The 11,312-nt window shown below is 35.8% G+C and overlaps 2 protein-coding genes across 3 annotated transcripts; both read left to right on the plus strand.

The window, feature by feature from the left end:
• The first annotated feature begins 61 nt into the window (after positions 1 to 61).
• Positions 62 to 2,244, plus strand: LOC128877616 (intraflagellar transport protein 57 homolog). Its single transcript, XM_054125068.1, has 7 exons — positions 62 to 244; positions 352 to 511; positions 586 to 867; positions 933 to 1,098; positions 1,173 to 1,281; positions 1,355 to 1,696; positions 1,755 to 2,244. The coding sequence occupies exons 2-7, from the start codon at positions 354 to 356 to the stop codon at positions 1,919 to 1,921; spliced, it is 1,224 nt and encodes a 407-aa protein (XP_053981043.1). The 5' UTR covers positions 62 to 244; positions 352 to 353; the 3' UTR covers positions 1,922 to 2,244.
• An 808-nt stretch (positions 2,245 to 3,052) lies between these two features.
• LOC128877615 (protein croquemort-like) lies at positions 3,053 to 8,437 on the plus strand. 2 transcript variants are annotated; one of them, XM_054125067.1, is made up of 9 exons: positions 3,053 to 3,218; positions 5,876 to 6,010; positions 6,080 to 6,243; positions 6,312 to 6,453; positions 6,519 to 6,722; positions 6,819 to 7,030; positions 7,125 to 7,428; positions 7,501 to 7,574; positions 7,640 to 8,437. In XM_054125067.1, exons 2-9 carry the CDS (start codon positions 5,897 to 5,899, stop codon positions 7,902 to 7,904), a joined length of 1,479 nt encoding a protein of 492 aa, XP_053981042.1. In that variant the 5' UTR covers positions 3,053 to 3,218; positions 5,876 to 5,896; the 3' UTR covers positions 7,905 to 8,437. The 2 variants fall into 2 exon arrangements, with proteins under 2 accessions (XP_053981042.1, XP_053981041.1); XM_054125066.1 differs by lacking the exon at positions 3,053 to 3,218 and adding an exon at positions 5,322 to 5,776.
• Positions 8,438 to 11,312: the final 2,875 nt, after the last annotated feature.

Consider the following 11,312-nt stretch of genomic DNA (forward strand, 5'->3'; position numbering starts at 1 on the left):
CTTTATACGAACTGGATACGAATATCCCTAGTAATCGGTAACATAAACAGAAAAACTGTTTGTAATGGCTGTATATATGTTGCACGATCGAAGAGATCGATGTTGTTTGAGCATGAATTTTATATAATTAAAATGAACATTCGCAACATGTCACTTAATACACTAGATTTTGCGTTGTACTTACAGATGTAAATAAATTGTACATGTATATATGAACCTTACCAGAAATAGTACAGAGCAAGAGGTAACATACATATATATAACTTCGTCAACTAAAAATATAGTTTGCATTTACTTATATTTGTTACTTGCACTGGCACGTATAATCATGGAATACCATCACTGTTACAGAAATGTTTCGAGACACACCAAAGATTGTTATAGAAGATGGATCTTCCCCATCTGCTTCCTATGTTATGTATATCAGAATGGAAGATTTATTAGAGAAGTTGAAGTTGTTAAATTATGATACAGAATTCTTATCAGAATTTAAAATAAAAGCTATAAATAGGTAGATACAATGACTATAGATAAGATTTTCAAATTCATGTTCTATGAATATATGTTAATAATGTATTTGTTTAGGAATTATTTTGTAATGCAGACAAATCCAGGAGAACAATTTTATACTTTTACATCTTTAGCTGCGTGGTTAGTCAGGAAAGCAGGCAGAAGTTTCGAGCCTCCTCAAGAGTCTGATGATCCTAATTCCACGATAGCTATAATATTAGATCATTTGAGAGACCTTAATGTATCTGTTGAATTTCCACCTAATAAACTCAAGCAAGGCAGTGGAGAGCATGCTATTTATGTTTTGGATAATTTAGCAGATGAAGCACTGAAGATACAAAAATTTCAGTGGAAAAAGTAAATTTTATAAATTACATTTATAAAAGTTATAACAATATTCTTCCATAAATTAATATTTTCAGAGTAGAAATACCACCTGATGAACCAAGTAACGAACCAGAAATAGAGGAGGATGATGCAGAATTAATTTTGGAAAAAGTGGAAGAAGAAATGATGGCTGAATATGACGAAGAGGATGAAGATGTTTTACATGTTGATGATATTACGAAACTTTACGGGCAGAATTTTGTGAGTAAAAATTCTATGTGGAAGTATATAAAGTATGGAAACCATATGTATAAGTACTCAACAATTATTTCTAGAATGAATCACAAAAACTTGATGATATTTTGCAATCTAAAACAAACAGAGAGGAGTGGCAGTTGGAACTGGAAAGAGTTTTACCTCAATTAAAAGTAACAGTCAAAACAGGTACAGATTATTTACTAAAAGTTTACAAAAGAAATTTAACAACAAAAATTGAAAATATAAAAATTAATTCTAGATTCAAGAGACTGGAGATCGCACATAGATCAAATGAAGCAATTCCATACAAATATATCAACAAATCTTACTGGAACTAAAAGTCAATTAGATAAGTTACATATTGATATATCAAATACTCTGGATAAAATAAAAACAAGAGAATCGTATTTAAATAGACAACTTGAACCTATCTTAAAAGAGTACCAAACACTTCAAGAAGAATTGTCGAAAATTAAAGAGCAATATCGCGATGTTAGCGGGGGTGTAACGGAAAGAACAAGAGTTTTTAATAAAATGTCAGAGGAATTAGAACACGTGAAAAAAGAAATGGATGAAAGAGGATCGAGCATGACAGACGGAAGTAAGTGTTTCAAAATGTCTCGTAATACATAAATAATATAATATTTACTTGTTTGCAGCTCCGCTTATAAATATAAAAAAGACGATTACCAAAATGAAAAATGAAATCTCTGAAATGAATGTTAGAATCGGAGTATTAGAATACAGTCTAATGTGTGCGAGAATACGAGATCGTACACAGTTACAAGAAGATATGAACAATACGAACAGTATCGCGATAACTTGAAGTTTTTACTATCGTTCCTACCGTAGAGTAAAACGATTAACATTATCAAACACGAAATTTGTCTCTATCGAAACGTATCAGTATTTGTATTACTTTTTTACTATCCGCGCGTACGTTTGATGCACTGTTTGGTATGAGTTATAATTATCGATCATTGTTAATAAGGGTCCAATATAGCATTTGTCTCCTGCATCGTCATCGTACAATTTGTACGCACAGACGCAGATTTTACTTGCAAAAATTGATTGCTCAGTCATATATTTTTCACAATGGAATCGTGATGAATAAAATGCAATAAGTGAAAAAACTTTTGTACTTCTTTCTGAATCTTTTAGAGTTTCTTTCCTAATTTTAAATTTACTCTTAGCATCGCAACAAAAATTCACTCGTGCCTGATTTTCTTGGTAACTAACTCATCCTTGTTTCAAAGAAGACCCTTAATCGGTTTTCTTCAATCAAATTATCTCACAGGAGCACGGTTCAAGAGAGTATTTAACAATGAAGATTCTTATGTTCCCGTTCACCTTGCAACATGATGCGCCCAAGAACAATGCATTGTCTCTGATTCCGTTGAACTATTAAGTCCCTTCACGTATATACGCAGTTTACGCTGCGTCAATTTTTAACAAGAATCAGGAGAAATTTCAAGGTTTTCAAATTGTATTTAGATTTGGTACTTTCCTATCCATAAACGAATGGAAATGTGGCGACGCGTGTATACAAAAATTCTTAGGGGAGAACTTATAATACTATGAACTACAAATATAATACGAGCATGAAGCAACTTATATTTGGATTTTATATGAGGGAAAAAAAGAAATGAAAATGTTCGTTTTAACTCGAGTTATAATTTTGCTCTCAAGTAGACCACACGTGATTGGAATGTTTGCATCCTAAGAAGGCACGTTTGTTTTTCTGTTGATCTCACGGCCAACAGTTTCAGATTTTAAAAATAGCGAAGATGATAGCGATCGTTATCATGATCCTAGTCGTTTTCCAGATTCTCAACGGAATTGATAAAAAGGGTAGCCTGTATTCGCATGCATTAACAAATACGTTCCTCCACCACCTACCGATCCCTCCACTCTATGTAATATCGCGGTAGGTCTTGTTTTAGCGGGCCGCGAAGGTTCGCGCAGGCCAGTCGTCGTGAATCTTTCGCGTTTACGTTACCATTGGTCGTGACAGAATCGTTTGCGCGCATTTCAATCACTTAACATCGTTCCATGACCAGTGATAACGTGTCGACAAGGACAACGAACTACGACTGGTCTTCCAACGAGGATCATCTAGCCAGGTTTGTAATTAAAAAGATACAACTCAATTCACGCGAGCGGCTACTTCGATCGGATGGATTTGCGTTTGTATTTCTACCTTTGCGCGCGTTCTTAATTTTTTTTAATAGAATTAATCAAGGGACGAGCTGCAAGCGACCATTTTAAGAGAAATAGTCTTCGAATAATTGAAAAAATAATAGATAGAACCCCTGCGCATGAACATCATTACCATCGTTCGCTATTGGCATGCTTCAACATAATGCACGATTAATGACAAATAAATCCAATATTTTTGTACCTATGTATATCCTATTTTTGTTTTCAATATCTGTACGTATAAATAAATCTGCAAGGGTAGATATTCCTGTAATTTTGCTCTTTCATGGATGTTTTGATTGTTTACCGATACCAAAGCCTAAAAATAACTTGAAGCAAACTAGTATATTAAATTTTTTTTTTTCAACGAGATACACCAATAATTTATCTGCTTGTGCTTCCAGAGAAGCATTGGATAATATCTTCTACAAGGAATTAAAAAAAAAAGTAAAAGTGTTTCTAATGTTCACTCGCCTCAGTTACCATTATATGTATATAAAAAAATTAACCTGCTATTTTATAACGCAAACGATGATCAGCTAATACGGTAAATAAACTCGTCAAATAAAATAAATAAAAATGCGTTGCACGTATTTAATTCTGATTAAATCGCGTTGCAATCGTAAAGTGCAGTCAAAGAGTCACTGACTTTTCTGTCCGAAGAGAGCGCGTTTCTTTTCCGGTTTGCAAGATACGCATTTCTCGCACATGCCGATCTTTCTCTCAACTTTCACCGATGTTTCCACATAATTATGCCTCGATGGGTAAGCACTCTTCGTTTCAATGCCATTCCAATAAAATATCGTTTTCCCTTACGCCGCGAAACGACGTGCAAAGATAATAAGAATCACGACAAACATTATTATATTTTCTGTCTTTCGAAAACATGGTGTGCAAAGGTAAACCAGCGTTCTCGACCTTTTCGATAAAAATACAAGCATGAATTTGTAAGAGGCAACCGTGCACATATGTATAAATAATGATAAACGACCGACACATTCTCATTTGTGACGAGTTCTCCGTAAATGGATTGATTATTCATTATGAGATGAACGAGAGCTATGAAATCATCAGTTTCTCATGTTTTATTCTGTTCCGTTTGAAATGCTGAATCAAGAAAATATCGTGCGATTCACTTATTATTTTCGAGCTCGTTAATATACATTTCTGCAATGCCTTAGTCACTTGTTAACTGATATAACACGAAAAATAAACGTACAATTACGCTGATACGGTAGGAATGGTATTTTCAAGGAGTCTCCGCAACTCTCTACAGGTAAATGTATTTGCGGACAATATGACACAGGGAAGAACTATTGATTTTTAAACATTTTGTATCACAAATTCCGTGATTAAGCGATCATGTGTCCGACGAGCTTTTGAACTTTGTTCGTAACACGATAACGAACAACATTGTACCAGTCTCGAACTCTTTACTTTTTATTTCGTTTTCTCGATTCGCTCTTACTGCCTGCTCTCATAGAGTGTCAAGTTGCAGTTTGTTTATCTCTTGAAATGATTCACTAAATCATCCGATTAGAGTTCATCTAATGTCGCTTAAGCGATTACACAATTGATACATGATCAAAAGTATTACAACTGCATTGTTAATACATTAAACTCCAATGTCGGATGAAAATCGAACGAAATCCGTTATCGATGAAGATAACGTGGCTATTTACTTCGATGTACAATTATCAATCATATTGTGATTGCTGGTGTGCATTTCACGACGCTGCTCAGGGATTAGTTAAAATTAATCGATAAACAATCTATCTGTATAATTATATAACGAGAGATTCAAGATGGTATTCTTGTCAAGTATTTTGGAGTTTTGGAATTACCGATTTTTGAACCTTGAAGATATGCCTCCTTGTCTAAACAAATTACAAAAACATAATTTAAATTCATCTAAAACTATCCTCGATTAAACAATATAAAGAATGAAATATCAAATGTCTAATTGCTCTGACAATGAATTCAAAAATTCGCGCCTACATGCTAGCGTAACGCGCAGAAGCACGTGGGAGATGTGTGTATCTCGTCATTCATGAAAGTGTTTACAAATAATTTTTTCCTTTTCGAGTAGATTGTTTCCTATTAATTTATGCCGTTAATTGCAAGCTGAATGAAATACCTACAATGTTTCCCATGCTTTCAATTGTTTACGATGATTTTCGTTGTTTCAACGATGGTGATCTCTGATATACTCGATGTTACATTATAATCGCGTGAACGTAAACTCTTGACCTTGTTCCACCTGTGTTGCATACCATTTCATACCTCTGATGACACTCGACCGAATCATGTATTTAAGTTTGGACATATCACTAATGTAATTTCATGCTTGCCAGTATTAGATACACTTTGTTTAACTGTTTACAAGTTGTACTATTAAGGTTACGTTATGTGAACTTATTAGAGGGGAACAAATTGTATAAACTTTCAATGGTACCTTTAGGAAACTTGGTGACTCTGTGATGTGTGTACTCAATTTTAATATATTCTCTGAGAAATACCATTTGAAGAAAGAAATATCACCTAAATAAGCACTTAACATATTTCATTCAATTTTTTTCAGGCGAAAGTTTGAAATATAATCATGAAAGACCGGGTGAAAATTATTATCATACTCTCAGTAGGTGCAGTGTTAACAATTTTCGGACTGACAATAGGAATACTTTGGTCTACAATTTATGCAGCAATCTTAGAAACAGTGAGTACAAAAGCAATGTTTTCAAGAATTTCTAACTGGTGCCTAATTATTGTATGTATCTTGTCTCAGCAACTGCCACTGACACCAACATCTCAAAACTATGAACTTTGGAAACAGACTCCAATCCCTATGTATTTGAAGCTCTATATGTTCAATTTGACTAATCCAGAAGCATTGATCTCACCTAATGGAACAAAGCCTAAATTTGAAGAGATGGGTCCTTATGTATTTAGGTATAGTATTTACATTAAGTCCTGTGAATGTTATTGATACTCTCACAAACAAAAATTACTTGTTACAGAGAAGTTGATTACAAGGTGCAACTAGTATGGAATGAAAATAGTACTATAACATATCAAAGGAAAAGAGTATGGCATTTTGATGAGTCTTTGTCAAAAGGGAAATTGTCTGATAACGTGACTAACATAAACCCAGTAGCTGCTGTATGTGTTTCTTTGTTAATATTTCATACATGGAATAATATGTTTTTATTGTTAATTTTTTCTAGAGTGTTGCATACACATTGAGATTTCAAAAATCAGTGGTTCGCGATCTGGTAGATAGAGCAATGAGTGCAGTAAATGAAAAATTAGTAATCACCAAGACTGTTAATGAGTTGCTCTTTGAGGGCTATGATGATACTATGCTAAAAATTGCTCGAAAACTGAATGTCACAAAGATTCCAATGGACAAATTTGCTTGGTTTTATGGGGTGAGCTTTATGTTTGTACTAATATCGTGGAAGAAAGTTCACAAACATAAAAGTTCTATTTAAAACATTTAGTTAAGTGTATATTAACATTTTCAGAGAAATGATTCCGCGACATACGATGGAACATTCAACATGCAGACTGGTGCATCCAATCTTCTTGAAATAGGAGTGCTGAAGAATTGGAATTTCGTAAATAAAGTTAGTTATTATCCTGATGAATGTGGAGAAGTCAAAGGAACAAACGGTGATTTGTGGCCACCATTGCCGGATAACAAAACTGTTTCGTTCTTTGTGTCTGATATTTGCACGTGAGTGCAGTTTTTTTTTTTATTGAAAATGTAGAAAATCTAAGAGATCAGATGTGCATTTTAATTCTTGAAATTTTGGTTGTTTATGGAACAGGAGCATGACAGTGTCATACGAAAATACAACGGTACAAGAAGGTTTATCGGGCGTTACATATGTCAGCGACGATACGATTTTCGATAATGGCACAAAAGTACCATGGCGAAAGTGTTACTGCGAGAGAGAACGGAACAAAGAATGCATACCAAGTGGAGCCTTGAATATTTCGTTGTGTAAATGGGGTGCGCCGGCGTTTATTAGTTTACCACATTTTTATCTGGCGGACCCGAGTTATAGGGAAAACATCGAAGGAATGGAACCTAATAAAAAGAAACACGAACTCTCGATATCCCTAGAACCGGTAATTATCTCGCGATAATACGTAACAGCTGATAAACGAACTACGTTGTATTATTGCTATTAATTTTTGTAGAGAACTGGTGTTCCCTTGAAAGTGAATGCACAGTTACAATTAAATTTGTTACTTCAAACCGACAAATCTATGAGGTAAGTACTTTGCTTTTATGAAAAAGGATTCCAAAACCATGAACGAATTTTAAATTTAATTTCAGCATGTTCAAGAACATCAAGAGAACATTTGTCCCAATGTTATGGTTCACACAAGAAGCTTATTTGACTTCCGATTATGCTAGTAAAGTGAAATTTGTCATAATCCTGCAGTCTTTGGGTAGTATAACGTGCTTCGGTATCGCTGCTATTGGTATTTTACTAATTTTTATTGGTTTTTTCCTAACCATTCGAACCAACTTGGGAAGAGACGATAAAGTAGTTTTATTGTCAGAAAGTGATCACGGCGAAGTTGCTGCTATCGGGTGATGATAATTTGTACTCGGCCTATAAAGTTATTAAGATGGAAAAAAAGGATATTATAAAATGAATATGTTGTTTGAATTGTTTGTGAATGTGCTTTTAAAGTATTTCTATGATTTCAATCTTAATCAAGTGCCTCGTTATCTTAATAGAAGTGGACGCCCAAAAACGATAAAAAATAAGAAGACGTCAGTTATATTAAGGATAATACATATACATATACATATACATATACACAACAATTTATCGTCAGTACATGGTTGTTGACAACAAAGTATAGAAACTTATTTTCAATCTCTTTAAAAATATTTTTTTAGCAACTCGAACTGCGTGTGATAATCCAGGTAACGCATACCTGTGAAATATCAAAAGTCGTGATAAGTATTACAACCGCATTAATTAGATTCTAGTTCAAGATCCCGTTATTCGTGTAGTCGCGTAATTTTAGTATTTACAATGTCATTACAGCTGTGATAACTAGACATTTCTTCCAATGTAAATATAATGTTCATTAGCAATAAAAGAACATTAATTTTATATATCCTTGTCAATAAATTACTCTTTTTATAAACCACGCTATCCTTTTCTAATGTACACAAATTTCCTTACAATTATCCACGTAACGCGTACTAGTCGATTACATTATTATTCTACAGATGTCGCTACCAGTTAGCTGTTAATGCAAAACAACTAAATTAGCCCAGGCGCGTTTGTAGTTGAAGAGAATCTCGAGTCGCTTATTTTCTACTATAGCGAGAATTTTCTTTCCTATCAAGGACGTGAGAACGAAAAGTAAAGGGTGAAATTTACTCGTTGAAATACGATGCTGAGCTGTGGAAATCTCCTAAAAAATGTAGTCTTGTGTAACGTACTCGTAAAAAAAAATGTCACCATTTCATTCAAAAAAGTAGTCGCTCCAATTGCACTGTGACCTATATCTAGTACCCCCAGGCGATATCGAAGTCGTCGGTGGTAGTTTCCTAGTCCAAACGACCGATTAGGACCTGTAGAATATTTTCTTGTACTACTAGTAATAATATAAATGTTATATGTATAAAACTTGAAACTTTTTCTCGAAGCTCGCGTGTAAATAATTGCGTTATCCGTTTGCCTTTCGCGTAAGTATTACAATATTTATAGTAGCCTGAGGGTTAATCTCTGGAGGCCCTCCAGCTGGCGAAGACTCCTGAACTCGTAAAACTTGCCCCGTAAGAGATTATTGTACATTAATAGCGAAAAGAATCGTCAGTATAGTCTTTTGAACTCTAGTTTCTAGATAAGGATGTAAACGCGTATTTTCCAGCGCTCGTGCGGCACCAAGCCGCATTGAAACGGCAATGAACGACCCGCAGAAAAATATCGAACGACACAAGGAACAGTATCAATTTGTTGTACGCTCGCGGCTCGCCGCGTATTCACACAAAACGGAACAGTTTGCTTTGTGCTCATTAATCATGGGACGCGCGACTTTTCCGTAGGTCGCGCGCCGTTGAACGATCCAAACATCGCCAGCCACTTTTGCGGAGAAGCGACGATCGATCGTTCGTTTCGTCTGCATTTATATTTCCCTCGCGAACGTATAATCACAGCACGCAGCTTCGACAGTGAAGTGCTAGTTTCAAAATAATCTGTGATAAAAAAGAAAATAATACTGTTACGTTCCCCCCTTTTATTTCGAGAAGATCCCGTGGTGTATGCATAAAAGAGCCTCGTTGAAAGGATCTCAAGTGCTTCGAACTTCCATTCACCGTTACCAACGTTCACCTTATTCGTCGTTACACCAACAACTTTGATTATTGAAGAAAAACGCGGATGAACATCCTTGCAATAATGAAAGTGTAGCAAGTTGGACAAGTAGAAGGCACACGTGGTGTAACATTTCTCTATCTATAGGAGTCTTTCTTAAACTTATCCCAAAACGAATTGGACGCGATAGGTAGTCGAGCATCTGCATGCAAATGGCGATAAGGGTTGCTCGGTAGCCTCAAGTAACGAAAATCTGTTGGTTTTGTTATAAGTAATGTAAGTCTTAATCTATTTGCTACGACGAACAAGTTATACTTTGCAAACGAAATTCAAAACCTTCTCTTCGTTTATGGTGTACCTCAACAGGAAAGTAACTTTGGATAATTAACTTTAACAAGGGCGGAGGTAATTATCGCCGTGAAAGATGCGTTCGCACGTAGGCCAAAGGGGATGGTGAGATAAATGGCAGTTTTCCCACGGACTGCCAGTGACCAAGATAAACACATCGGCATGGAGACGAAAAGAATGACTCTGAAAAGGTTGTCGGTCGCGGGAATGATAAATGAACGCGCAGCTAAACGACGGAATGTATGCGGCTGGAATCTCTGCACCCTCTAACGGGTGTTTGGAAATTCAAAGAAGGCGATTTTTTGTGCATTCGTTTTTTTCGTTTGAGATATTAACACTCCGTCTACCTGGGAGATATTATAGGCTCTACTTATAGACTTTTTAACAGGAGAATATATTAACTGTTTCGTGGAGCCGAGACATTCTTCCCGGCAACGATGAACTTGTCGCAGCCCACGCTTGCTCGAGTTCTGCAATTAAACTGCATTCGTATAGCAAGTATTGCAAAATGTCAAAGTATGGTAAATATTCTGTAGAAGTTTGTACGAAAATTACTGGCAGTTTCCTCGTTCGCTGGAGGATAACACCTTCGCGAATGTTCATCCTCACGGAGATACGCGCTAACAGCGATCAGTGAAAGGTATTTCCTGTCGGAATTTAATACTCTTCCCCCAGTGATCTTTTATTTTCGAAGGATCTCCGACGCTCGGAACAGATACGTCAGCTACCTCAAAGTTTACAATTTTCTAGCTATCGAAAATATAAGATCCCAAGGAAAGGATCTCACCAACAGTTTCTTCTATCGCAAACCCATTGCGAACAATGGCCACTCACAGTTGGATGAAAATATCTGATCCTATTTCATTGACTTTCATTCGATGGACCTCGTGTCCCCCAGCGAGCAACAGTAGGATGTCTTCAGGGGCTGTGCTTTGTCTCAAATCGTCGTAAACTACCGACAGCTCGTAAAAACAGAGATTGGAATTTAATTCTAGCTGGACAGAGTTTACGCCCACGGAATCTGAATCCTCGAGGGCAACATCGTGTTGGAAAGAAAGAAGGTGACGGATCTGAAGCACGTGTTGGTTTTTATACCAAACAGAATTCATTTTCTCGAGATGGCTCAACGTCCTGCACTTCCTTCCAGAAGCCTCTGCAATATTTTGCTGTTTGAGACTTTGGCCCAACCATCTTTTTTTCTATCTGATAGCGAATTTCTCGAAAAACTTTATTTTTCCGAGTCGGTATTAATTTTTTCTTCTTCATACTGTGAACGCCAGACCAGGAGCTTTTATTTATCAGGTTCTTCAACAAATGCTC

This window comes from Hylaeus volcanicus, chromosome 5, assembly GCF_026283585.1.
Source record: "Hylaeus volcanicus isolate JK05 chromosome 5, UHH_iyHylVolc1.0_haploid, whole genome shotgun sequence".
In the NCBI taxonomy this organism is placed as follows: Eukaryota; Metazoa; Arthropoda; class Insecta; order Hymenoptera; family Colletidae; genus Hylaeus; species Hylaeus volcanicus.

Bases quoted from the DNA above. Each gene is read 5' to 3' on its own strand.
- LOC128877615 (XM_054125067.1), top strand. From the start codon at position 5,897: ATGAAAGACCGGGTGAAAATTATTATCATACTCTCAGTAGGTGCAGTG. The intron at 6,011-6,079 runs GTGAGTACAAAA...ATCTTGTCTCAG, and splicing joins ATGCAGCAATCTTAGAAACA to CAACTGCCACTGACACCAAC. The intron at 6,723-6,818 runs GTGAGCTTTATG...TAACATTTTCAG, and splicing joins AATTTGCTTGGTTTTATGGG to AGAAATGATTCCGCGACATA.
- LOC128877616 (XM_054125068.1), top strand. From the start codon at position 354: ATGTTTCGAGACACACCAAAGATTGTTATAGAAGATGGATCTTCCCCA. The intron at 512-585 runs GTAGATACAATG...GTATTTGTTTAG, and splicing joins AAAATAAAAGCTATAAATAG to GAATTATTTTGTAATGCAGA. The intron at 1,282-1,354 runs GTACAGATTATT...AATTAATTCTAG, and splicing joins AAAAGTAACAGTCAAAACAG to ATTCAAGAGACTGGAGATCG.